At 39.0% G+C, this 26,689-nt stretch overlaps 1 protein-coding gene across 2 annotated transcripts in view; it reads right to left on the bottom strand.

Moving 5' to 3' along the window:
- Window positions 1–3,340: 3,340 nt before the first annotated feature.
- The window catches only part of ZBTB8A (zinc finger and BTB domain containing 8A), a 55,444-nt gene continuing 32,095 nt past the window's right edge, over window positions 3,341–26,689 (bottom strand). For both annotated transcript variants that reach the window (XM_043909614.1, XM_043909615.1), the window contains 3 exons: window positions 12,053–12,876; window positions 8,875–9,044; window positions 3,341–4,020 (listed from right to left, as the gene is read on the bottom strand). In XM_043909614.1, coding sequence (XP_043765549.1) covers window positions 3,688–4,020; window positions 8,875–9,044; window positions 12,053–12,875 — 1,326 coding nt within the window. In that variant the 5' untranslated portion in view covers window position 12,876 and the 3' untranslated portion in view covers window positions 3,341–3,687. The remainder of the gene's footprint in view (window positions 4,021–8,874; window positions 9,045–12,052; window positions 12,877–26,689) is intronic.

Genomic DNA, 26,689 nt, shown 5'->3' with positions numbered 1-26,689 from the left:
TCAATAGTTAAGAAACTCCTGTATCAAAATAAAATATTAATTATACTTTACAATATATAAAGCAGCTGGCTAAATAATGCCACTGGTGTGACAATCTGAATCTTTATCATTGAAACTCTTGTAACCAAAATCACATCCTTTACATAATATTTATTCTGTATAGGATTTATTATCCACATACAATGACGTCAGCTTTAAAACAATTGTTATTTGTATAAACTCATCTTATAAAATAGAGTAATACACAACATACCTCAGTGATGTAAGTTGATAATCTAGGATTCAGAAAATCTGATCATTCTAATTCCAATTTCTGCATTGTTTCACTGGGTTGTCTTAGGTAGGTTGCTTTATTGTTCTGTGCCTTAATTTCTTTACCTTTCATGTGATAAACATCCTATTTCATAGATACTTAAAGAATAACATAAAAATTATTAAATACTTTGCAAATATAAAATGCTATATAAATGATAAATAGTAATACTGATCCACTCTAATATAAAATAACATACAACTTTCCATTTATAAAGTTTGGTCCTCCAGTACCTACTAATATCAAGCTTCCCAGTTAAACACATCTTATGCTATATTTGTTTTTAGTGATTTTTTTCCATAGTATCAAGTTTAGGACTCCAAATACATATAACTAGTACGCATGGAAATTTCAATACATCTTAGCAAGACTTGGCAAAATAACTTTAATGAATTGAGTTCTGAGCTCATAAGTAACTGAAACACTAAACTTTTTATCCATTCAGTGGTAACTTGGCCACATAAAAGCAGTAACCATGTTTGATTTCATCACTCAAACATACAATATTGAAAAATTTGTTCTGAAAAGTCTTAAGATGTGATAACTATAGAAGAAACCTTGTAAAGATGTGATTTGCTGCTCTAAGAGATTCTATGGTTACCAGCTTACAAGTGCCAGGAGTAGCAGGAGTAATAAAGTGAGACTGTAATGCTCAAAGGGAATTTAAAAGGTGATCCAGTCCAAGGTTTTCAGTGTTGGACTCCTGAGCTCTGCACAAGTGTGTGGGGAAAGGCTTGCAAGGAGCTTTAACCAGAGCAGCTCTGTTATTAGTTTCCTTTAAATGCTGAACTTCTCTATGAAAAAATTTATTTGAAAAAAGGGTTTCTTGAGTTAAAAAAAACCCTTTTAAACCACCGACCTAGTCTATTTTGCTTCATCCAGACACTAGGCATGACTGCAGTGGTGCTTTATTTTTGCAAAACTTCATTCCATCAACCAGATACTCTTGAGGACCACAGATAGACTTACAAGGGTATTCAGAAGCTGACAAACAGCATTCTTATAAGAGCAAACTTTGGTCTAACCAACTTCCATTATTTTCCTAATGTTAAAAAAAATCTTGGCATAAATAAAGTTTATATTAACAGATTATACCCCTATGTAACATTTTCCCACATTTAAGAGCCAAAGAATTCAGTTTTCTTAGAAACCATTAATCGACAGTTTCACTCTAGAAAAGAATTGGTCTCTAAAGTCTTAGATAAATATGATATGATACTGTAGCTATTATTTACAACTTACAAACATGTCGCAAATGTTCTTTTATATCCTAAAATAACAGAACAGATGTGCTAGTCTGGTGAATCTGATAGCTGTTTTGAGGGGATTGCTCGATGCTTGTTATAAACAATTATGAGAAAGCATATCTCTGAGAAGGCTCTACAAGTGCTGGTGGCACTGTGTTCAGTGGACCTTGCTGACATTCATGCTGATGTTTGCATGCAGAAGATAGTAGCATTAAAGAACATTTAGGTCATAGACTAAAGTGCGTTAAAGTATACACATGCAAGCATGACTTCATTTCTATAAATAAAGCTCAAATCTGTCATTTTTTCTTATTGGCTCCAATGGTTCAGAATCGTATTATACTTATGTTCCCTCTCTCATTTATAACAGTTTGATTGTTAAGACTCCTGATTCAGGAATGGTCATGTTGGGAGATAAAAAATGCAATGCACACTATCCAGTCTTGAAGCAACTGGAAATTTACCATCAGGAGAATCTTGAAAAAAATCAGAATTAAGTACCATAAAACAAAGTGGTTATCACCTATTAATAAAAAAAAAATGAAAGAAATTAACCACTTTAGCCCGCAAATTGGTATTAAGGACAATTGTTAATTAAAGAATAAGAGAAAAGAATAACATAAAAACTATCTTGAGGTATGTCATGGCAGTTAAAAATACAGAGTAATACATGGAGCCTCTATCAAAATTAAATTAAAACAAGCTTAATTGGGATAACTTGCCAAGACTTTTATGAAGGAGAGTTCTTTACTTCTAGTATTTAATCTTTACAACTAAAATAATGCTTCTTCACTTTGACTGTAATTTTGGAATGTTTTATAATTCATATAGGGGAGGAGTTAAAACTTCATTTTGTATCCTAGCAGAAAGTTTGTTTTGAAAAATTACATAAACAAGCAAAGATCTTAAAGAACTTAGGAGAATAACTTGTTCAAATAGTTTTATATATAAATTTTACATATAAATAACATAAAAACATGTCAATAGATACTGTAGGGACATTGCTCGACACTTCTTGAATAGCTCTAGTGCAAGGTATTATATGTTGTCGAAGATGATTAAATTCCTCTTCTTTCATACGTTCTCATTCTCATAGGCTTCTTTTATAATTATTGCAGATTGGTGAGGTTTGACGATTCAAGGAGAGACAGTTGAAAGAGGACTATTTAAAATCAAAACCTGTCCAATCTCTGGTCCCACCACTTACACTTTCTGACCTTAATTTCCTTATTTGTACATCAGAGACAGTGCTATCTACCTTGCTGATTAGGTGGGGAAATGCAAGAAAGAGCACTTTATAAATAATAGAGCAGTATATAAATGTAGGAAATTACTCTTAAGAACTGGTAAGAACCTCCAGTTTTCATTTTCCTTTTTTTCTTTAGAGAGGAAGATAGCTATATTGACCAGTCTTCAAAAACTACGTTGACAATATTAGGTTCCTGCTTTAAGAAAATGATGTCTATATATAAGCTCTGGTCAGCTTCCATGTTTTTTTTTTAAAATACTGACTACATAAGAGTAACTTCTAATTTAATGACAAAAATTTCAAATATAAACGACTCCAAACATTTTAGACTTGCCTTCTGCCATAATCCTAAAACACTTAGGATAATGGAATAATGATAGGTCATTTTAGATCCGAAGTTAACAGAAAGTCTAATTAGTTAAGTCAGGTAGGTTTCCAGACCCTTAAATGTGCTCTGACCTAGTTCCCTGTGAAAATTCAATAGTGGTAGTTCACATATTTTTGAAACACTTTGAAATTATTTTATATAAAGTTTGGTTGTGGTGAATTTATTGAAAATATTTTCTTTGAAAAAAGTTCCCTAAGTAGATTTTTCAATATTTTTTTAAAAAAGGTATTTCTGTAACACAATAAAAGTAAGAGGATTAATTGTTCATCCAGCGAGTCAACTCAAGCTAGGTCTTTCTTTCTAGTGCAGCAACAGATTTTAGGGCGGTAAAGTTCAGAATGGATACAATGGCCTGTTCAGAAAGCATGCAAGTGGTGTCGGGTCATTACTTTTAAGTTGATCTGATAATTTGTTGATTAGACTCTGACTGTGGAAAGAGTGACACAAGAACGTCAGTGTAAGCTGTAGGCTCTGTTGGTTCACATTCCAGCTACCTGATGTTGGGCTTTATTTCCTTTTCTTCTTCTTCTTCACTATCATCCACCTGTTGTATGACCAGATCGGCAGACCCATCCTCGACTATCTCCACGTAGGATCTGTTCTCATCTTCACCCATGTGCCATCTGGAATCCTTATCTCCATCTGATGGGGATATAAGGTGCTGTTCAGCTTCCAGATCAATGGGGAGGCTGTCTATGCCAACTTCAGCAAGGCACTCATTGCAGAGTCTATAGCGCCTGGTTCCTTCCTGTACCACTTGACCTGTTAGATCAGTCACATGGCGCTTGCATTTTCTGCAGATAAGTTTGCATGCCTGGTGAATCTGTGTAGAGAATTAAATAGTGATTAAAAAAAAAGATTTTTCAAAAGCAGAATAGTTTGATATTCTAAGTACCAGTTCATAAATTAAACATGTCAAAGCCAAGCAATGATATTAAATTAACATCTAGTTTATTAGAAAAAGGTCACAGGTTTTGGTAATAAAGTAATGTCACAGAAATATCAAACACTAGCTTTCTTTAAATAATGTCTATTATGTTTTTATGGTTAATATTACATACTTAATAATTTCACATATCCCTTAATCCAATAGTATTTTTATATGAGGTAACATGGGACATATTCCTAGAATAATAATAATTGCAAACACTTAATATCTGCCATATACTATTCTAAGGACTTTACATATCTTAATTCAGGAGAAAAAACTATTTTGTTATTTTGCTTGAGGAAGAAAAAATAATGACCCAAATGTAAATGTATAAAAGAATATTTTTTGATGTAAGGATTATTGCCACTTTTATTAATGAAAGAGGTAGTAGAAAGAAGACTAGTCAAGGAATTGGAAGGCTTAGGTACTAGTTCTGCTTCTGTCATTTTCTAATCTTGTCATTTACTAACCATGTATAGTGAAGCAAGTCATTTAAAACAGAAACCTGCCTCCAGGGTGACTGTCAAAGTATTTAACAACTGGTAAGGTAAGCTGCTGCTGCTGCTAAGTTGCTTCAGTTGTGTCCGACTCTGTGCGACCCCATAGATGGCCACCCACCAGGCTCCCCCATCCCTGGGATTCTCAAGGCAAGAACACTGGAGTGGGCTGCCATTTCCTTCTCCAATGTGTGAAAGTGAAAAGTGAAAGTGAAGTCGCTCAGTGGTGTCTGACTCTTAGTAACCCCATGGACTGCAGCCTACCAGGCTCCTCTGTCCATGGGATTTTCCAGGCAAGAGTCCTGGAGTGGGGTGCCATTGCCTTCTCCGGTAAGATATGGGTACCACACAAACAGAATAGAAGCCTGATGACCAGAATGGATACTAGTTACAAACAACCAAGATGGTGGTTCTGCTACATATTGGTCTATTATCATTCCTAATTGCTCCCTTATTACCAACAGGGATGCACTTCAGGTTGTGTGGACCAAATGAGTTAATATGTGTGAAATGCTCTGGGAAGAGGTTATAATTGATGAATAATTATGTATTATAGTTAGTAATAAATAACTTTGTTTGCTAGCAAGTTTGATAGCAAACTTTGAGCAGTAGATTATAGATTCTAACCTAAAAATTATTACATAATATTAACTATATAAAGCTAAATTAATGTTTATGGCATCTTCATTCAGATAAAGTTGGAATGCTATGAAGTAGGCCACCAAATACAAAGTAATCAAAAAACCCAAGAAAACTAATGCAGTCTGGTAACATAGCTAAGAATATGTATGGGACTAACCCTCAATACACTTATTATCTTCTGCTTAACCATTGACATATTACTCAGTAAATGCTGAAAGTAATAATTTTTTTTTCCCCAATTAGTTTTATTAGTTGGAGGCTAATTACTTTACAATATTATAGTGGTTTTTGCCATACATAGACATCAATCAGCCATGGATTTACATGTGTTCCCCATCCTGAACCCCCCTCCCACCTCCCTCCCCATGAAAGTACGTAATTTTAAGTGTATCTTTATTTCTCCTGAGACAGTAGCAGTATTATGGTTATCATATGAGGCATTGTTCTTGTTACAAAGTTCTGACACAGATTCATGTTCATCCCCCTTCAAATCCAACACAATTAAGAAGACAAAGAAATTAAGTGAAACACTGGAATGTTAAAATTGAAAATATTATCACGAACCCATTACTTTAAAAATATGCATCTTCTAGCTCAGAAAGGGGCTTCACTCATAGCTCAGTCGGTATAGAATCTGCCTGCCATGCAGAAGACCCGGGTTCGATTCCTGGGTCTGGAAGATCCCCTGGAGAAGGAAATGGCAATCCACTCTAGTATTCTCGCCTAGAGAATCCCACGGACAGAGGAGCCTGGTGGGCTACAGTTCATGGAGTTGTAAGAGTCGGACATGACTTAGCGACTAAACCACCATCAGCTCAGAAAGAATATAAAAAGAATGCCTTAATAACAGTGAGTGCCCTGGGTGTTCAAATGTTGGTTTCTAATTTCATCCCCCACTGAAATGTACCATAGCTCCTTTGAGAAAAGGCTGATTCCAGTTTTGTGTCTGGGGAAGTACAAGACAGGCCTAGGGGCTCTTTTAAAGCCAGAAAACTAAGACACTTTGAAAATTTAATGGGTTGTAAGCCAGCTTCAAGGGTCCCCACTGCACAAATTTGAAAATCTGAGTATCAAAAAGAATAACTGTTATGGATCCAAACACAATAAATCAATGAAAATTCTTGAGACTGTATGTTAAAAAAAAATAAAGCCAGAAGAAACTCATATATCATTTGAGCCTACTATTAAATCAACTCCTTACTCTGAAAACTGCTAATTAAAGGGAAATAAACATTTATATTGCTTTTCCTGTAGGAACCCTATTTCAAAGTAACCAAATAGCCCCAGGTGTTGAAGGAAAGCTTTATTTTATAGAATTCCAGCTAGTAAAACAGAAGGAAGGATAAAATCAGTAAATCATTTCACAACTCCAAGTAAAATTAATAATTTGGACAGAGATTACCAATTGGTATTAATATTATTAAATTAATATTGATGGGGAAATAGTCATATAATACCAAAATAGTTCCACAGAGATTCTTTTTCTAATTATAATGCAATGGTATCATCACCCTAATCCAGAGATCAATTGTAACATGAATGATGGGCCCACCAGATATTCTGTGTCTCCTGATGTGCTGTGCTGTGCTTAGCTGCTCAGTCATTTCTGACTCATAGCGACCCCACGGACTGGAGCCCACCAGGCTTCTCTTGTCCATGGGGCTTCTCCAGGCAAGAATACTGGAGTGGGTTGCAATGCCTTCCTCCAGGGGATCTTCCCGACCCAGGGACCAAAAACAGAGTCTCCTGCATTGCAGGAGGGTTCTTTACCAGCTTAGCTACTAGGGAAGCCCTCCTAAGGTGATACAACAAGAAATACACAATTTCTTCCTTGATGAAAGTATTTAACTTGAATTCATTAAGCCTTTAGACTAAACGTCTAGTTTTTGGAAAATGCAGGGGGGGATAGAAGGACAAGCTAAATGACACCATGTAGAAGCAAGCAGAGAAACCCAGATGTAGGATGTTTTGTAAAACAACTGGCTCAGTATATTCCCAGACCAGGGATCAAACCCGTGTCTCAGGCACATTCTTTACCACTGAACCACCAGGGAAGCCTCATGATAAAGTGTTAAGAATGGTACTATCTAGGTGGTAAATATGATATTTTTATTTTCTTATTCTTACTTCTATTTATTTTCTTGCTTTTTATAATGCATATTTATTGCTTTTGGAATAATAAAAGGTTATTTTAATTTAAAAAAATTTAGCTTCTGAAATTAAGGAAGGCAGTGTTTGTTTTGCTCACTGCCATATACCTAGCATGTAGAAAAGGGTCTGGCCCACAGTATGCTCAGTATATATTTGTTGAATAAATAACTATAAAGTAATGCACCAACTGACCCAATGCCCTTCAAAATTAAAAGGAGTTTGTATAAGTGGAATAAAAGTATGAGTAATACTTCACAGATTTTGAAAAAAATTCTTGCTGCAAGATGAACAGCGGAATAAATCCTATGTCACTACCTTATTAAACCACCAGAGCATTGAACAGAAAATTCCCTGAGACCTTTCTGACTGTTGACAGCCCACTCCCTGACTGAGAGTCGCTCTCTAATCCTTCTTATTCCCTTCCTTGAGGAGACAGAGAAACTGGAGAGGCGTGACGAAGAGGGTGTAGTGTGGACGTCAGACAGCATAAACCAGACTGACAGCCTACCAGACAAGGATTCATGAATCACTAGTGGACACTGAGTATCTGCAGCAGTGATTCTGACCTACACATTTTTATAATTTACATAATCTTCAGCACTGAAATGACTGGCATATAAAAACACGTTAGATTTTAGGTGAATTGAGATGGATATTCAAAAGAATGTCGCCTGGACTTTCCTGGTGGTCCAATGTCCAGAGTCTGCCTACCAATGCAGGGGACACAGGTTCAGTTCCTAGTCCAGGAAGATTCCACATGCCACGGGGTGACTAGGCCTGTGCACAACTACTGAATCTGTGCTCTAGAGCCCCTGCTCCACAACAAGAGAAGCCACCGCAAGGAAAGCCCCACACACCCTAACAAACATAGCCCCCTCTCACAACTAGACAAAGTCTGCTCGCAGCAACGAAGATTCAGCACAGCCAAAAATAAATAAGAGCTTTAAAAAAAAAGAACATCCCTTACTTCAAGGTTTCAAAGGAGACTAAAAAAAATCTGCTTTTAAAAATATATAGGGACTTCCCTGGTGGTCCAGTGGTTAAGGATACCCCTGCCAATGAAGGGGACAGGGGTTCAATCCCTGGTCCAAGAAGATCCCACATGTTGGGGGGCAACTAAGCCTGTGTGCCACAACTACTGAAGCCTGTCCTCTAGAGCCCGTGTTCCACAAGAGAAGTGACCACAATGAGAAGCCAGCATGCCACAACTAGAGAGTAGCCCCTGATTGCCCCAACTAGCGAAAGCCTTCACGCAGCAACAAAGATCCTGAGCAGCCAAGAAATAAAATCAACAAATAAGATAATGCATTACGTGCAAAGTAAAAACATTAAATTGGAAATTTAAAAAAATATTGTAGAGTTATATGAAAAGATTTTCCTAGCAAACTCAATTATCCTAAGGCAGATAAATGCATCTATTTGCTAAAAGTGAAACAATGAAAAACCATATACATACTGTTCGAAAATGGCTGCTTAGATGGTCGAGCCGGCTAAATCTTTTCCCACAAGCTTGACAGGGGTAGGGTCTTTCTCCAGTGTGACAACGAAGATGGCGCTTGAGGTCTGCCTTCCGCTTCACCACGTGTGTGCAGTATGGACACTTGAACCTCATCCTGGGCAGGTCATCTGTCAGAGACAGTTTGATCAAATTACCGGAAAGTCCGTCACCACAATTCTAATAACGTCAAGAATCCAAAACGGGCTGGCGAGTCCAGTCTCACAAGGGTAGGCAAAAAGGAGAAGGAAGACATTTTACAAAGACTAGATTGTTGATGTTATCCTAAGTACAGAACTATAACTTCAGGATCTGATTTATTTACAAAGTCTGGGTAATTTACACTGTCCCACTTATCTTTTTATTTAATGTCTTAAGTCACTAGATTTGAAAAGTAAAGTGGTAGCTGCGTGTTTAATTGTTCAATTGTGACTCTTTACGACCCCATGGACTGTAGCCCACCAGGCTTCTCTGTCCATAAGATTTTCCAGGCAAGAATACTGGATTTGGGGTTGCCATTTCCTTCTCCAGGGAATTTTTCCCTCCCCAGCAGTCGAACCTGTGTCTCCTGCATTAGCAGGTGGATTCTTTACAATTTTAAAACTGTAGACACACTCCAAAAGTTAAAGTGTTCACTGTTTATGTTTTTAAGTAACTTATTTTATTTACACATATTTATCCCCCCTGCTCTTACTTGTCATACAGTTGTACTGCTTTTCTTTCAAAGGTGAAAAAGTTTCAAGGATATTTTAACCTTTAGTTTTAAAACTCATATGGATTCAAAATGTCACTTACAGTTGGAGGCAAACATCATCAATTTAACAGTTAAATTCAGCTGTCATTTATTTTTTTTTAAATTATTTTATTATTCTTACTGTTATTTTATTTGTTTTTATTTTTTGGCTGTGCCGTATGACATGTGGGATCTTAGTTCCACCACCAGGGATTGAACTCATGCTCCTTGCACTGGAAGTGCAGAGTCTGAGCAACTGAACCACCAAGGGAGTCCCTCACCTGTTCATTATTGAAGTTAGATTTAAATAACTTAGAATTATAAAAGTGCAAAGCCCAAGAAAGGCTAACTTTTTTGCTGTTTTAAAATTCGACAAAGGGGACTTCCCTGGTGGTCCAGTGGCTAAGACTCAAAGCTCGCAATGAAGGGGGCCAGGGTTCAGTCCCTGGTCAGGGAACTAGATCCCATGTGCCACAACTAAGACCCAGTGCAGCCAAATCATAAATAAATAAAATTATAAATAAAATAAAATAAAATAAAATGAGACAAAGATTTCCCATATTTACTCTGTTATTTCTGTTTGCCTTGGTCAGTGGTAGAGCTCCTCCGGATTTTCAATAAGCTTTGCAATATGATACAATCTTAAGTATTTTCATGTGAGTATCCTACAGGAAAATGTGATTAGTAAAAGTCAGTTGGGGTGGCTATTGTTTTTAAATATGTTATCTGCAACAAGATTATTTTCTAAAATTTATAGCACAACCAGGGAAATGTGAATATTGACTGGCTTTTAGTGATATTAAGGACTTGTTAATTTTATTTACATATGATAATAATGGTATTATAGTTTTTTTAAATTTATATTTTAGGGACACATTCTGAAATATTTACAGATGAAGGCATATGATGTCTGAGATTTAGGGGAAGATTTGGAGGAGGAAATGGTAAGCCACTCCAGTATTCTTACCTGAAAAATCCCATGGACAGAGGAGCCTGGTGGAACCAAAGGGTCACAAAGAGTTGGACATGACTGAACAGAGCAGAGCAGAGATACAGTGGATGCTGTTTTCAAATAATGTACATAAAAATTGTTTGTATCTGAATATCCTATGTACAATAAAAATTATTAACAAGGGGGAAGAGTCAAGGGCAGAGGTACAAGACTGGTCATGAGTGGGACTGGGTAATAATAGGTGCATGGGGTTAATTATACTATTCTCTGTACTTATATATATATATTTGGAATTTTTTCTAAATATTATGCTCTGCAGTTTAATTTTATCACAATTTTCCTTTAAATTCACATGTAAACTATTAAGTGTGGCTTCCCTGATAGCTCAATTAGTAAAGAATCCGCCTGCAACGCAGGAGACCCCGGTTCAATTCCAAGGTTGGGATGATCGGCTGGAGAAGGGGTAGGCTACCCACTCCAGTATGCTTGGGCTTTCCTTACAGCTCAGCTGGTAAAGAATCTGCCTGCAATGCGGGAGACCTGGGTTTGATCCCTGGGTTGGGAAGATCCCCTGGAGAAGGGAAAGGCTACTCACTCCAATATTCTGGCCTGGAGAATTCCATGGACTGTATAGTCTATGGGATCGCAAAGACTTGGACACAACTGAGCAACTTTCACTTTCACTTTTCAAACTACTAAGCAAATCTGCTAACTGATTAATTGGGAGGATTAGATGATATGCATTTCTAATCCTTGTTCTCGACTTTGAAACTATCAGCCTACATAATTTCTCTGCATTTTACTATCATAGAAATGAGATATCTCATGGTGTTTCACACAGAGTTATAGTATCAATGTTATGTTTTTAAAAATTATGCATTCATATCTTAATAAGATCAGATTTAATTCATTTTAGGTATTAGGGCTGTGAACCTTTGCCAATACGCATGATTGCTCTATTTAATTTTTCTATGTAAAAATACTCCTCCTGAGTGAATATTCAGAAAAAAAAATAAACTATTTAAAGTGAAAGTGTGGTGTATAACTGAATCACTTTGCTGTACATCTGAGACTAACACAATATTGTTAATCAGCTGTACTACAATATAAAACTTTTAAAAAGAAACCGAATATATGTTAGGACTGAGCCATTTACAAAAGAGCTTTAAACATCTAACAGTAATCTAATCATCTACAGAAAAGCAGGTCTGGAAAATCATGGGTTTCTGACCCTCAGAACTCTATTGTTTTGACTTACTAAATTTATCCAATATTTTAATTTTAAAAATTTACCTTTTACATATAGATTTCATTAGAGAAGTATGACCTTTTAAAAAGGGGGAAAAAAACACACTTGGTTCAACTGCCTTAAAAGCAAGGGCATGTTGAGATAGGATTGATTTACACTGGAGTCTTGGAACCTGATTGAGAGGACTAATTCTCTATTTGGGTACCTGGAAAACTTCTTGACGTGACATCAGATCCTTGACCATACTGATAGCTAACAGGAGTAGAGTCCATTTCCACATTCATCTGTGCCTGTTCTTCAGACTGGGAAACGTGGCTGGAAGAATCAGATGTCCGTGCTTCTCGTTTGCTTGACTTATAATGAGCCATTTCAGAAGGCTGTGACAACCTCAAATGTTTGGACTTTTTAATGGAATCTTTCCTTTGTTCATGCTTGGCCAGAGGCTGTTGAGTATTCCTTTGGGAGGCTGGATGGTAATTATACTTACTCCAAGATTTCCCGCTTATTATACCTGTTCCTTGATCTGGGTTTAGGTGAGAACGAGGAGAACTGCTTTCATCTTGCCATCCACTGCTATAAAAAGAGGAGCGTTCTATACCATTAGAATTGGCATCTTTATCAGAGAGGCTGAAATAGCGATCCTTTTCTTTCTCACTAATGTCTAACGAAGATTTAATGAAGGTCTTACATACACTGATGACATCAGTCATCTGAAGGAAGCTAGCAGCTGACATCACTTCTATGACATTCTGACCCGTGAGAGAGAGCTTGCCGGAATAGACAAAGTCCAGGATAACTGTAAAAGTGTCAGGGGAGAAGGCCTGAAATGTCGCTGTGGTTGGCTGACTTGTCTCCTTGGAGTTCTGAGAAAGAAGCATTTTAAAGTAGCCGCTACTAGCAAATAAGACATTTCGATGGGCTTTGAAGACCTTCCCTTCAACCAGAATACTGCAGTCACAAAATACATCCTGCCTGCGCTGCTCATTCAGTTGTTGCAGGAGGTGAGACTGATGAGAGGAGATCTCCATTCTAGAGAGGAAAAGACACAGTGGTTACCAACACTGGAGTAACACGGCTTCTCTAAGACGAGCCAAGTGAAATGACAGAAACGGCTGTCCTTTTTCCACTAAAAATACTTTCTCCTTAGAGAATATCATCTCTAAGACACAGAAGATAATAGGTTTCAGGATACCATGTAATACTCTTTTTATGTGGAAACTTAGTTCCCTGACCAGGGATCGAACCCGTGCCCCTGGCAGTAGAAATGTAGAGTCTTAACCACTGGACAGGCAGTGAAGTCCCTACTCTACTCTCGTGCGTAAGTGCTCAATTGTGTCTGACTCTTTGAGACTCCATGGACTGAAGCCCGCCAGGTTCCTGTGTCCATGGGATTTTCCAGGCAAGAACACTGGAGTGGGTTGCCATTTCCTTCTCCAGGGCATCTTCCTGACCCAGGGATGGAACTGGCATCTCCTGCATCTCTTGCATTAGCAGGCAGATTCTTTACCACTGAGCCACCTGGGAAGTCCTCTTGACTCTTTGCGATCCCATTGACTATACAGTCCATGGAATTCTTCAGGCCAGAATACTGGAGTGGATAGCCGTTCTCTTCTCCAGGGGAATGTTCCTAATCCAGGGATTGAACCCAGGTCTCCCTCATTGCAGGCAGATTCTTTACTAGCTGAGCCACCAGGGAAGGGTAGTTAATTCTACTCTTAGTTGTTTGATTTTCAGACAATCATTTGTTCAGTCACAGAACCTGGATAGAGCATCTTCTATAAATTAGACCTTCTGCTATATGGTAAACTAAATAGGCTTCTTTCTTGCCTCTATGTAGCTTTTAACCTAAAGGGAGTATCAGCATTAAACAAATATTCATGTGGAGTTATAAATGACAAGTGCTAAGACAGAAGGAGGGTGCTCTTGGTATAAAAGTATAAACTAGTTTAGATTGGGATGGAGTGTGTTAGGGAATACCTCTCTGAGAAGTCACATTTAAGTTGAGACCTCAAAGGCAATTAGGAATTAGCCAGGTGAAGAATGAAGGGAGATGATTTCTGATTATAGCAAAATGGTGGTCTAGAAAGTACTGAAACTTCTGGTCACACATCTCTAGAGATGCTGGCTAAAATTCAGTCAAAACTTTAAAGGTATGGCTGAGTTGCTGGGGCAGCAACATGGGCTCTGGTTTTTATCAGTAACAGAAATTGGAACCCTCTAAGGGTTATTGAAAATGAAATAGTAAACTTTGCCCCTAAGTCCAGAGAAAAGGCAAAGAAAGTTTGTCTTTGTAGGGCCTTGGTTGAGGGGAAAAAAGTCCCTAGGTGAGATATCAAACCCAAGGTTGTGCTTTGTGAAGTTCTGGAGTCCAAATTTATTTTGCTTGCTTGGTGTGGAAAACCTCAAGCTGAAAAATTAACATGAGAATGAGTCTTGGGCTGGTGGTGTCAGTGGGGACACCTTGCAGAAGCAAATGCCAAACTACTTAGGAGGGAAGCTCTCAGAACCCGAAAAAAGTGAAAGTGTTAGTCACTCAGTCATGTCTGACTCTTTGGGACCCCATGGACTGTAGCCCGCCAGGTTCCTCTGTCCACGGAATTCTCCAGGCAAGGATACTGAACCAGGTGGAAAATAAGCTCTGCTTAAACTGAACTCAAAGCCATTCTCTTCGCTATACAGAGTGGTTGGCTCATTTCCAATGTTGTACCACCATGATGTCTAATATCTCCTACCATAAAAACTCCCCTTGATGGGACTTCCTTGATGGTCCAGTGGTTAAGAATCCGCCTGCCAATGCAGGTTTGATCCCAGGTCCAGGAAGATTCCACATGCCTCGGAGCAACTGAGCCCGTGCATCACTACTGAGCCACTGCGCTCTAGGGCTCCGCAACAAGAGAAGCCGCCACATCGAGAAGCCGTGAGCTGCCAAAAGTAGACTCCACTAGTCGCTGCTACAGAAAGTTCACATAAAGCCGTGAAGACCCAGTACAGCCAAATAAAAAACTACAAAAACATAATAAAACTCTCACTGACTTCACATCTATTTCTGGTTGCTACTCCATTTCTCTGCTTGCCTTACACAAAATGCATAGAAAGAGTTTTTGTCTTGGTTTTTTTTCATTTGCTAGCTTCACTTTTATTCTCATCAGGTTTTCATGCCCATCCATCAAAACCCATTTTTTGGAAAGATCATTATTAGTAACTTGCGTCAAATCCAACGGTCACTTCTTTGTCCTTGTTTCACTGACAACAGTGGATCATTCTTTTCAACCTGAAACCCTTGTTTCACTTACTTGGCTGCCAGGATACCACTCCTTCATGGTTCTTCTCCTATTGCTCACTTCTCAGTCTTCTCTCCTGGTTCTTCCTTGTCTAATCTCTAAGTGCTATGGGATTCAGGACATGCTACCCCCAAATATGGCACCTTGGCAGTGAATGTTATGAACTGAAGGAGTCTGAGTAAATAGGCAGAAGCCGGAAGGTCACTCTGACACCCCTCCCTTCTCTGCTGCATCAGATCACAAATCCCAGGTGAGAGGTGTCCTCCCTAGACACAGAGGAAAGGAGCCTCCTTATCTCAGGAAATGAAGGGATGCTGAGAAGAATCTGAACAAACAGGCTATACTGAGTGTCCCAGTTCACTGAGTTTACCTCTTACTCCTTATCTACCACATTCTTTCCCATGACTGTCCACGCTTCATCAAGCCTAGCAAAAAACACACAGATCTGTCTCTTTGCGTCTTCATTTCCTTATGAAGCCTACTGTGTCATGTAAAACTTACTTTGAGTAAATTCGTATACATTTCTCCTGCTAATCTGTCACTTTAATTTTCAGATACAGGCGAGGAAGGTCAAGGAAAATTTTTTCTCCTCTATAGCTGGGATGTCCTTGGCCTCAGGCTCAGACCTTTCCTCTACTTATATCATTCCCTACGTGATCTCATCCAGGCTCATAGTTTTAAATACCATCTTTGAGCTTACAACTCACAAATTTATACATCTAGCCCCAACCTCTTCCCTGAGCCCCAGACTTATATATTTATGTGTGTCACCACTTAGATATTTAATAGGCATCCTGAGCTCAACATATCCAAAACCATACTCTTCATTCATCCTCATCTTAAACCTGCCTTTTCTACAGTCTTATCCATCCCAGGAAACGGTAACTTCATCCCACTTATTTAGACCCAAAGCATTAAGAGTCATCTTTGATTCTGTGTTGTCAGCTTTACCTTCAAAATAAATCCAAAATCCTACCACTTCTGTCCACTACTACAGATACCGCTTTAGTCTGTCACCTACAATCAACAGCCTCCAAACTGCATATGGTAGGTGGTCAAGATGTGTTGGTTGAAATAATGAATAAATAAGTAGTCAAGTTAGGACTGAGTAATAGGTAGAAGTAACTGATATGAAGTGAAATTGGCAGAATTTTAAATGCTTTTTGGTATATACAAAGAAACATTTAACAAATATTGGTCATTTGTTAGTAATAGGAACGACTTGAAGAATCCCCAAATCTTAAAAATGAGGATATCCTTAAAAAACCATGGGACATCTTTGCACAAGTTTTCCTAAGCTAGGTAAGGAAAACTTGATAAACTCTGGTGCCATAAATACCAATTTAGGCATTTGTTGACCACGCAGCTTCATTTGGACACTATAAAGACCTGGGGTACCAGCCTCTTCAAGGTTTTCTTGTTGAGTGTTGTCTTCAAGAAGTTGCTTTCTTCTTGTCCTCCTTATAGTTAACCTTGATGTCACGGAATCATCCTTTATAAAGTGCAGATTTTCTACAGGCTGCATAATACTCAAATTATGCTTATGCCATAGTTATCATGTTAAAAAAATAACCATGGATTAAAGACCTAAATGTGAGACTGGACACTTTTAATATAAAACTTCTAGAGGAAAACATAGGCAGAACACTCTCTGACATAAATCACAGGAATATCTTTTTTGATCTATCTTCCAGAATAATGGAAATAAAAACAAAAATAAACAAGTGGGACCCACTTAAACTCAAAACCTTTTGCACAGCAAAGGAAACAATGAACAAAATGAAAAGACAACATACAAATTTGGAGAAAATATTAATATTTGCAAATGATGTGACTGATACAGGATTAGTCTCCAAAATTTACATACAGTTTATGACACTTAACAGCATCAAAACAAACAGCCCACTTAAAAAATGGGTAAAAGACCTGTATAATCTCTTCTCCAAAGAAGACATGAAAGTGAAAGTCACTCAGTCGTGTCCGACTCTTTGTGATGCTATGGACTATACATCCAGTCCATGGAATTCTCCAGGCCAGAATAATGGAATGGGTAGCTGTTCCCTTCTCCAGGGAATCTTCCCAACCCAGGGATTGAACCCAGGTCTCCCACATTGCAGGAGGATTCTTTATCAGCTGAGCACAAGGAAAGCCCAAGAATACTGGAGTGGGTAGCCTATCCCTTCTCCAGCAGATCTTCCCAACCCAGGAATTGAACTGGACTTCTGCATTGAAGGCAAATTCTTTACTAGCTGAGCTAAAGAAGACAGACAGATGGCCAATAGGCACATGAAAAGATGTTCAGCATCACTAATTACTAAAGAAATAGAAATCAAAACTACAAGACATCTCTTTAAGCCACTCAGAATGGCTATCATCAAAAAATTCACAAATATTAAGTGCTGGAGAGGTTGTGAAGAGAAGGGAACCCTCCTACACTGTTGGTGGGAATGTAAATTGGTACAGCCACTATGGAGAACAGCATGAAGTTTCCTAAAAACACTAAAAGTAGAGCTACCAAATGACCCTGCAATCCAGCTCCTGGGCATGTATCTGCAGACAAACATGATCCAAAAGATACACACACATCTATGTTCATTGCAGCACTGTTTATAATAGCCAAGACATAGAAGCAAATTAAATGTCCATGGACAGAGGAATGGATAAAGAAGATATGGTACAAATATACAATGGAATATTACTCAGCCTTCTTTTCATTAAACACAAAGAAATAATGCCATTTGCAGCGACACAGATGGACCTAGTGAGTGTCATACTGAGTGAAGTCAGTCAGACAAAGAGAAATATCATATGCTATCCCTTATATGTGGAATCTAGAAAGAAATGATACAAATGAACTTAATTACAAAACAGAAAGAGACGCACAGACTTATAGAATGAATTTATGGTTGCTAGAGCCATCTGAGATACTGCCTCCTGGGCTGCAGTCCTCATTTTGCCCCAAATAAAACTTAACTTACAACTCTCAAGTTGTACATCTTTTTTTAGTTGACACTTATGGCGACCACGAAGGGACCCAGAGTGGACTTCCTTCCTTCAACTGGACTGCACGAGGAACCAGAGCTTTGGTACCAGCAGCGGCCCCGTGCACCCATCCGCCTCCTTGAGGGGTACAGACAAATTTGGGACACTCTAGGGTTGTTTCTGAAGCTTATTGCAGTAATCTTTCTTTGGATGAAGATCACATGCCTTACACATGACCTTCAATCAAGACTGGAAGAAGACATAATTTAAGGAACTGTCTCCAACCTGGATGGAAGGACCTTTCTATCAGGTACTCTGAACTAGCTCATGCCCAGTGAAACTGAAGGGAAATTGACTCTTCAGTTAAATCCCACTTCCAAAGGCCCCTAAGCTGGACTGGTCCATAAGAGAGGCCTGCTGACCTCAAACTCACCTTAAAACAATGCTCAAACAGGGGAAACTACACTACACTAGGATGAGAAGAAGATGACATCATAAGTAGACAGTTTGCCCAAGATGCTAATCTGACTTTTATGATCATTTATGTTTTCTTGATTCCTTGGACCTATGCCTATCAATCACATGTTTTCTATCATGGACATGATTCTATGCTAGTTTAAAACTCAATCCAATTGTTGGGTTGTGGCCAATTACCTGTGCCTATTACTTCTGGGTTACCTTGGTGGATTTCTGTTCTTTAGGGCTCTGATTGGATACCCCCTAGGAAATTTGTTTTAGATGAGTGTTCTATCATGTTCTATCTATTCATAATAATTCTAGATGGGATCCTCTCACCTGGCCAATTAAAAATATCTGCTCTGAGACTGGCCATAGATTTAAGTTTTCTCTTAGGGTCATTTAAACTCAATCGGAGTGATGAGCTAAGTCTCAATAAAAAATTAACTTCTCATCTATTAAAAGGAAAACTCCTACAATTATGGGGAAGATCTACATGGTTAACACCAGGCTATGGTCATTTAAGTTTAAAGGCTCCTCTATGTTGGGAATGGTTAAATCATACTAAAAATTATCAACCTGGTAATTATGAGACAAGGCTGGGTGCTTTACAAACTATGCCTCTTATTACCCTTAGAGAGAGTGATTGGTATGGGACTCAGTGGATTTGTGGCACTAATTTATGACCTTGACATCTACAGGAATGATACGAAGGTGCAGTCTGGGATTCCCATGAATTTCAGGTCATACATGTTAACAAATTACAGGTAACCCCAACCAATCTACCATTGGTATGATCCCAGTGGGTCAAAGATCTGTATTCTACTGGTATGACCATTTAGCAGCTTGTATGTGTGTGCCTTCAATGGGGTTGGAGGATGTAATTGACCGTATCTAAGCCTTGACAACCTTCATAAGCTTTAAATGATAGTAACCGGGCTATTTGGAGAAGGCAATGGGACCCCACTCCAGTACTCTTGCCTGGAAAATCTCATGGATGGAGGAGCCTGGTGGGCTGCAGTCCATGGGGTCGCTAAGAGTCGAACATGACTGAGCAACTTCACTTTCACTTTTCACTTTCATGCATTGGAGAAGGAAATGGCAACCCACTCCAGTGTTCTTGCCTGGAGAATCCCAGGGACTGGGCAGTCTGGTGGGCTGCCATCTATGGGATCGCATAGAGTCGGACACAACTGAAGTGACTTAGCAGTAGCAGGGGGGGAGGGATAGTTAGGGAGTTTGGAAAGGACATGTACACACTGCTATATTTAAAATGGATAACCAACAGGATCTAATAATGTATAGCCCATGGAACTCTACTCAATGTTACGTGACATCCTGGATGGGAGGGGATTTTGGGAAGAATGGATACACGTATGGAGGTAAAGAACCCGCCTGCCAATGCAGGAGACTTAGGAGATGCAGGTTCAATCCCTGGGCTGGGAAGATCCCATGGAGGAGGACATGAAAACCACTCTAGTATTCTTGCCTGGAGAATCCCAAATCCCATGGACAGAGGAGCCTGGCAGGCTACAGTCCATAGGGTCACACAGAGTCTGAAGCTACTTAGCATGGCATAGCATGGAGGGTTCCCAGGTTGTGACGAGGCAAAGAATCTGCCTGCCGATGCAGGAGACACAAGAGACGCAGGTTCGATCCCTGGGTTGGGAAGATCCCCTGGAGTAGGAAATGGCAACCCACTCCAGTATTCTTGCCTGGAAAATTCTATGGAGCCTGGAGAGCTACAGTCCATCAGGTCAAAAAGAGCTGGACACGGCTGAGTGACTGAGTCTGCATACGAGCAGATACAGGTATGGCTGAGTCCCTTCACTGTTCACCTAAAACGATCACAACATTGTAAATCCACTATACCCCGATAGAAAAGAGAAAGTTCAAAACAAACAAACAAACCAACCAAAATAACCATTACATTTAAGATGCAATTTTTTAAATAGCACTTCATGTCTTATACAACACTTTTCTCTCCCGGAATGAATGTGTGGAGTGTCTAATCTGAGTACAGCAGTCAGAGCGACCTTTCCACAACGTAAGTGAAATCAAGTCACTCCTCTGCACGAAATCCTCCAAAGTTCCCCATCCAATCCCAAGTGCCTCTCCTGACCTGCAAGGCCCTACACCATCTGCGTCCTGTCCCTCGGAGTACCCCTCTGCCCGCATCTCCTCTGCTCTAGTCCTCACACACAGCATTCCAGCTCCAAAGCTCATTCCCAAACATTTAAGGCAAGTTCCTGCCACGAAGCCTTGTGGTACTATTCGCTCTGCTTGGAAATTCTTCCCCCAGATATACACATAGCTCCCATTCTCACATTTTCTGATCTCTGCTCAAATGTCACCTTATCAGAGAGGCTTTCCTTTATCATTCTATGCACCTCCCCCTACTCTTTATCCTCTTATTATTTGATTACTCTCTGTTTCCTCCTTCTAGAACTTAAGGTCCTCGAGAGCAGAGAGTTTACCTGTTTTGTTTACTTATATCCCCAGGTCCCTGAACAGTACTTGAGCACACAACAGATGCTTAATCAATGCTGTTGAATGAAAGAGTCAAAAATATTAAAAGATATAAGGAAATTGTTCGTTATAAAGAAGAACCAGCAGGCATGACAAGCAGGGAATTAGAACCCCCAAATTTGAGTAAAACAGAATAAAAATCTAATAGGCTATTAAATAAGTGTGTTTAAAATGATCTAAGATAAAAGGTGATGTACACTAGCATATAGTTATGAGCACAGACTCTAGAACCAGGTAGCTTGACTGAAATTCTAGCTCTTTCATTCTAGCTATGTTCTAGCTATGTGAACCTGGGCAATGTATTAATATTTAACCTTTGTAACGCTGTTTCCTTATCTGTAAAACAGAAGCAGAAATAGCATTTATTTCATAGGATTACTGTGAGGATTGAATGAGTTGATGGACTGGGTTGGCCAAAAATTCTTTCAGGTTTTTCCGTAACATCGGCTGGAAAAATCCAAACGAACTTTTTGGCCAACCCAATATCTACAGCACTTGAAACAGTGTTTGGTATGTAGTAAGTACTTCACAAATGCAGTTATTTGTGAAGTACTACTTTAGCTATTCTCCTTTTACTTTATCATTATTATCCACAAGAATGGGGAGAAAAAGAAGAGGTAGGTTTGAAGAGGAATCAAATCAACATATGAAAAATATAAGTAATGAAATTAAAACACCTCATGCTGCAAGATGAGTGCCCCATTTGCAACTTCACATCCATATTCCTGGCAGGAAGAAGATGAAAAGACAAAAGGCGATTACCAGGCAATTTTTATCTTTTTTTTTATTGGGGGAAAAAAAAGGTTTTTCCAGATGCCACATTCAGGGAACTTGCAACTCAATGGCTTGAATCACGTCACCTAGTCTTTAGGTGTGCACTTTCACTAATAGTATATATCAATTTCTACTTCTCAATTTTTGCCAACACTTAATGTCATCAGACTTTTAAAATTCTGCCAATCTTATGAGCATACAATGGTATGCTATTGCTTTTATTTGAATGGACTGAACAACTTTTAATGTCTGTTGACCATGATTAACTGAATTTCCTTGCTCATTACAATTTGCTAAGTACCTCTGCATAACAACTAACCACCAAAACAATGTTATACAATAATTAAGTATTTATATAGCTCAAGTGCTTGTGGGTTAGATGGGGCAGCTTGTCTGAAGTGGCTGTGTTACTACATGGTCTTACATCTTCCTCCTGGGACTAGTAGGCCAGCCTGGACAATTTCTTCTCACGACAATGGCTAAAGGACATAAACCCAAGTGGAACTACATGAGGTCTCTTAAGACTAAGGCCTGTTAGCTGCCACAGTATCATATGTACCACGTCCTAACAGACTAAAGCAAATCACATGGCCAAATCAAAAGTACAGAGGAGAAGAAATATCTTCTGGTCTGTTAGTGGGAAGAACTGCAAAGTCATACAGCAAAGGGTATGAATGTTGGTAGGGGTCTACACAATATCCTTTCTTATATTTTAAACTGGGTTATCTTTTTCTTATTGATTTATAGGTATCCTTTATATATCCAACAAACTAATCCTTTATCAGTTATAAGTCTTGCAGATATCTTCTCCCATCTGTGGTCTGTCTTTTTAACTTCCTTAAAGGTAGAGTTTTTATTAAACAGCAGCTTTTAGTGTCAATATGGTCAAATGTATCAGTCTGTTAATGTGTTTTCTCTATCTTGTTTAAGAAATCCCTATCTCAAGGACATTGAGTTTTTTTTATTAATAAAGTTCTGTTTCTCACTTTTAGGGTTTTAGCCTACTGTTGATTTTGCATATGGTATTCTAATATTTTTCATAAAGATACCAATCTTTCTGGCACTATTTATTGAACAGAAAATCCTTTCCCTGCTAATTTGTAATGCTACTTCTGTTATACATCTAGTTTCCATAAATTCATGGGTCTATTTCTAAGCTCCCTTTTTGGTTCAATTCATCTATTTCTCTCCCCCAATACTGCACAGCTTTAATTACTAAAACCCTAAATTGAGTTTAAATTTAAACTCTAAATTTAAACTAAATTTAGAAAACTAAAACTAAAACTCTCCCTCATAAGGCTCCTTCAAATAACATTAAAAAATATGATTGTCTCTTGTTCTTCTATATAAAAATTATGATAAGCGTATCATATTTCACTTTTAAAATATCCTACAGGGATTATTTCTGGAATTGAATTTAGAGATTAATTTATGTGAGACCATACATCTTTATAATACTGAGTCTTTTTCTTAAAAAAATATTCTTTCTTTTTTTTTCTTGGCCACACTTCATAGCATGTGGAACTTCCCCAACTAGAGATTGAACCTGTGCCCCCTGCAGTGGAAGCATGGAGTCAATCACTGGACCACCAGGGAAATACCTCTAATATTGTTTTATTATCCATGAATATGGTATAATTCACCATTCATTTAGGTCTTCTTTCACATTCTTCAGTAATGTTTCCTTATTTTCTTTATGACCTTGAATGTTTTTTGTTAGATTTATTTCTGTTGCTTATAGGTTTTCTTGCTATAGTGAATGGGCTAGTAGGCTTCATGGGCTGAGTGGAAATGTTGCTAAAATCTTGCCATTAAGAATGATGTTTAGGGGCTTCTCTGGTGGTTCAGTGGTAAAAAAAATCCACCTGCCAATATAGGAGACGGGTTTGATCCTTGGTCCAGGAGGATCCCACGTGCCACAGAGCAGCTAAGCCTGTGCACAACTATTAAGCCTGTGTTTGGGAGCCAAGGAATTGCAACTACTGAGCCCACGGGCAGCAACTACTGAAGCCCATCAGTCCTAGAGCCCGTGTTCCACAACAAGGGAAGCCACCACAGTGAGAAGCCCGTGCACCGCAAGTAGAGAGAAGCCCCTGCTCATCACAACTAGAGAAAAGCCCGAGCAGCAACAAAGACCCAGCACAGCCAAAAATAAAGAAACAAATGAATTAATTAAAAATTGGGGTCATAAATGAGTGCTAAATTGTATTAAATGCTTATTCTGTATTTATACGCTTTTTTCCACTTAATCTGGCTATTGGTTTCCCAGGGCTGAGTGTGAAGTTGTTCAGTCGTGTCCGACTCTTTGCGACCCCAAGGACTGTAGCCTACCAGGCTCCTCCGTCCATGGGGTTTTCCAGGCAAGAGTAGTGGAGTGGGTTGCCATTTCCTTCTCCAGAAGATCCTCCCAACCCAGGGATTGAACTCAGGTCTCCCGCACTATAGGCAGACGCTTTACCATTTGAGCCGCCAGGGAAGTCCAATGGAGGAGGGCATGGCCATTCCTAGGGCTGCTGCAACAAAATACCATCAACTGGGTGACTTAAAACACAGAAACATACTGTCTCACTGTCTGGAGTCTAGAGATCTGAAATCAAAGCCGGCAGGGCCAGGCTCCCTCTGAAACCTTTAAGAGAGGAATCCTTTGCTTTTCCCTGTCTTCTGGTGGCCCCAAGTGTTCCTCAGGTTGTGGCTGCAGAACCTCAATCTTTGCTCCATCCTCACAGGGCTTTCTTCTCCCTGTGTGTCTCTGTGTCTCCGCAGGAAGATCTCTCCTGTATCGTCACAATGTCTTCTTATAGGGACCCTAGTCATTTTGAATGAAAGTGCCATACTCCAGTGTGACCTCATCTTAATTAATTACACCTGTAACAACCCTGTTTTCAAATAAGGTACTGTAGGTTTGGACTTCAATATATCTTTTTAGGGGGAACACAATTCAACCCATAACAATCTATTAAAATGATATATTACACTAATGGATTTTTTGGATATTGAATCATCTTTGCATTCCCGGAATACACACTAACCCAGTCTTTATTTTTATACTTATTTAGAAGCTGAAAAGATAAATCTTCTGCTTTTTCAATTCTCCAATAGTATATGGCTAAACTGAGTAGTGGGTTGAATACTGTCCCTCAAAATTCATGTCTACCTGGAACCTCAGAATGTAACCTTATTGGAAAGAATGTCTCTGCAGATATAATTAGGATGAACTCATACTGGATTAGAGTGTGTGTTCTAAGTCACTTCAGTCATGTCCGACTCTTTGTGACCCCATGGACTGTAGCTCTCCAGGCTCCTCTGTCCACAGGATTCTCCAGGCAAGAATAACGGAGTGGGTTGCCATGCCCTCCTCCAGAGGATCTTCCTGACCCAGGGATCAAACCCATATCTTTTATGTCTCCTGCATTGGCAGGCGGGTTCTTTACCACTAGTACCACCTGGGAAGCCCATACAGGATTAGGGTGGGCCCTAAGTTCAATGACTGGTGTCCTTACACCAAGAAGAGAGGATGCATAAATACACACAAGAAAGAAAGCCATATGAAGAGGTAGAGATTGGAGTTACACAACTACAAGTCAAGGAATACCTGCAACCACCAGAAGCTGGAAGGATTTTCCCTGGAGCCTTCGGAGGGAGTGTGGCCCTGCTGACACTTTGGTTTCTGACTTCCAATCTCCAGACTGAGAGAATAAATTTCAGTTGTTTTAAGCCACCCACTTTGTGGTGCTTTGTTGTAGCCTACCCTAGGAAGCTAATATAAACTGCACGAAATTGCCAACATCAAACTGTAATAAATAAAAACAGTAATTTCACTTAGTTGACCTAAATCTTGATTTAAAATGAATTGGTGAGGGACTTCCCTAGTGGTCCAGTGGTTGACTCTATGCTCCCAGTGCAGGGGTCCCAAGTTCGATCCTTGGTCAGGGAACTAGATCTCACATGTTGCAATTAAGAGTTTGCATGCTGCAACTAAAGATCCTGCATGTGGCAACTGAGATTGAAGATCTCATGTGCCACAGCTAAGACCCGGCACAGCCAAATAAATAAATAAATAAATAAATAAATATTTTTTAAAAAAATAAATGAATTGGTGAAAAGGGAAAGTATTTGTTTCCGTATTAACAGAAGAAGCCGTAGCTATTTAAAAGTTGCTATTCTGTTTCAAAGGGCACTTTTGGTTACCGGCCTGTTATATCATTTCCCTTCTGTTTACTCATTATTCTATTCCTACTACTCCACCTACTCATTCAATACCTTTTTGTGGAAACAGCTCCTCAACTTTTCTTCAGAGGATCAACCTTTCACTTCTTCATTTCTTATGGGTCTGGAAGATACTCACTCGACTCATCACTCTAGAGGGCAACTTGTGACCTTGACCTGGCAAATCAGAGTACTGCATTCCCATGGCCAGTTATTGGTTTGGGGATGGACATAGCAAACAAGGCCACAAAAGGAGGTTCAATCAAAGCAAGTCTTAGCATTTTTTCTTGGAGCAACTAGGAAAGAAGACCAATCTTATAAGGATGTGAGCCTGGAGCTATGCAGATTTTCTGCCACCATAAGAGAACCTACATGAGAAGGGATCAACACTGGGGAAAGCAGAGCAGAGAAATAGAAAGACCAGATCCAATCGACATCATTTTTCTCTAGACCAGAGGCTGGTCATTCATGTCTGTGAAGGGCCAGGTGGGAAATATTTCAGGGTTTGTGGGTGTGAAAATGTGACTTATAATAAATATGTATTTTGGAAAAAAAAATATGTATTTTGGACTTTGTCCATGGTTCCTGGCTCACAGTTCTCCAAACCCCTGGAA

Source organism: Cervus elaphus, chromosome 8 (assembly GCF_910594005.1).
Source record: "Cervus elaphus chromosome 8, mCerEla1.1, whole genome shotgun sequence".
Classification (NCBI taxonomy): Eukaryota; Metazoa; Chordata; class Mammalia; order Artiodactyla; family Cervidae; genus Cervus; species Cervus elaphus.
Note: the sequence above shows the minus strand (reverse complement) of the source record. Positions and strands in the feature narration are given on the sequence as shown.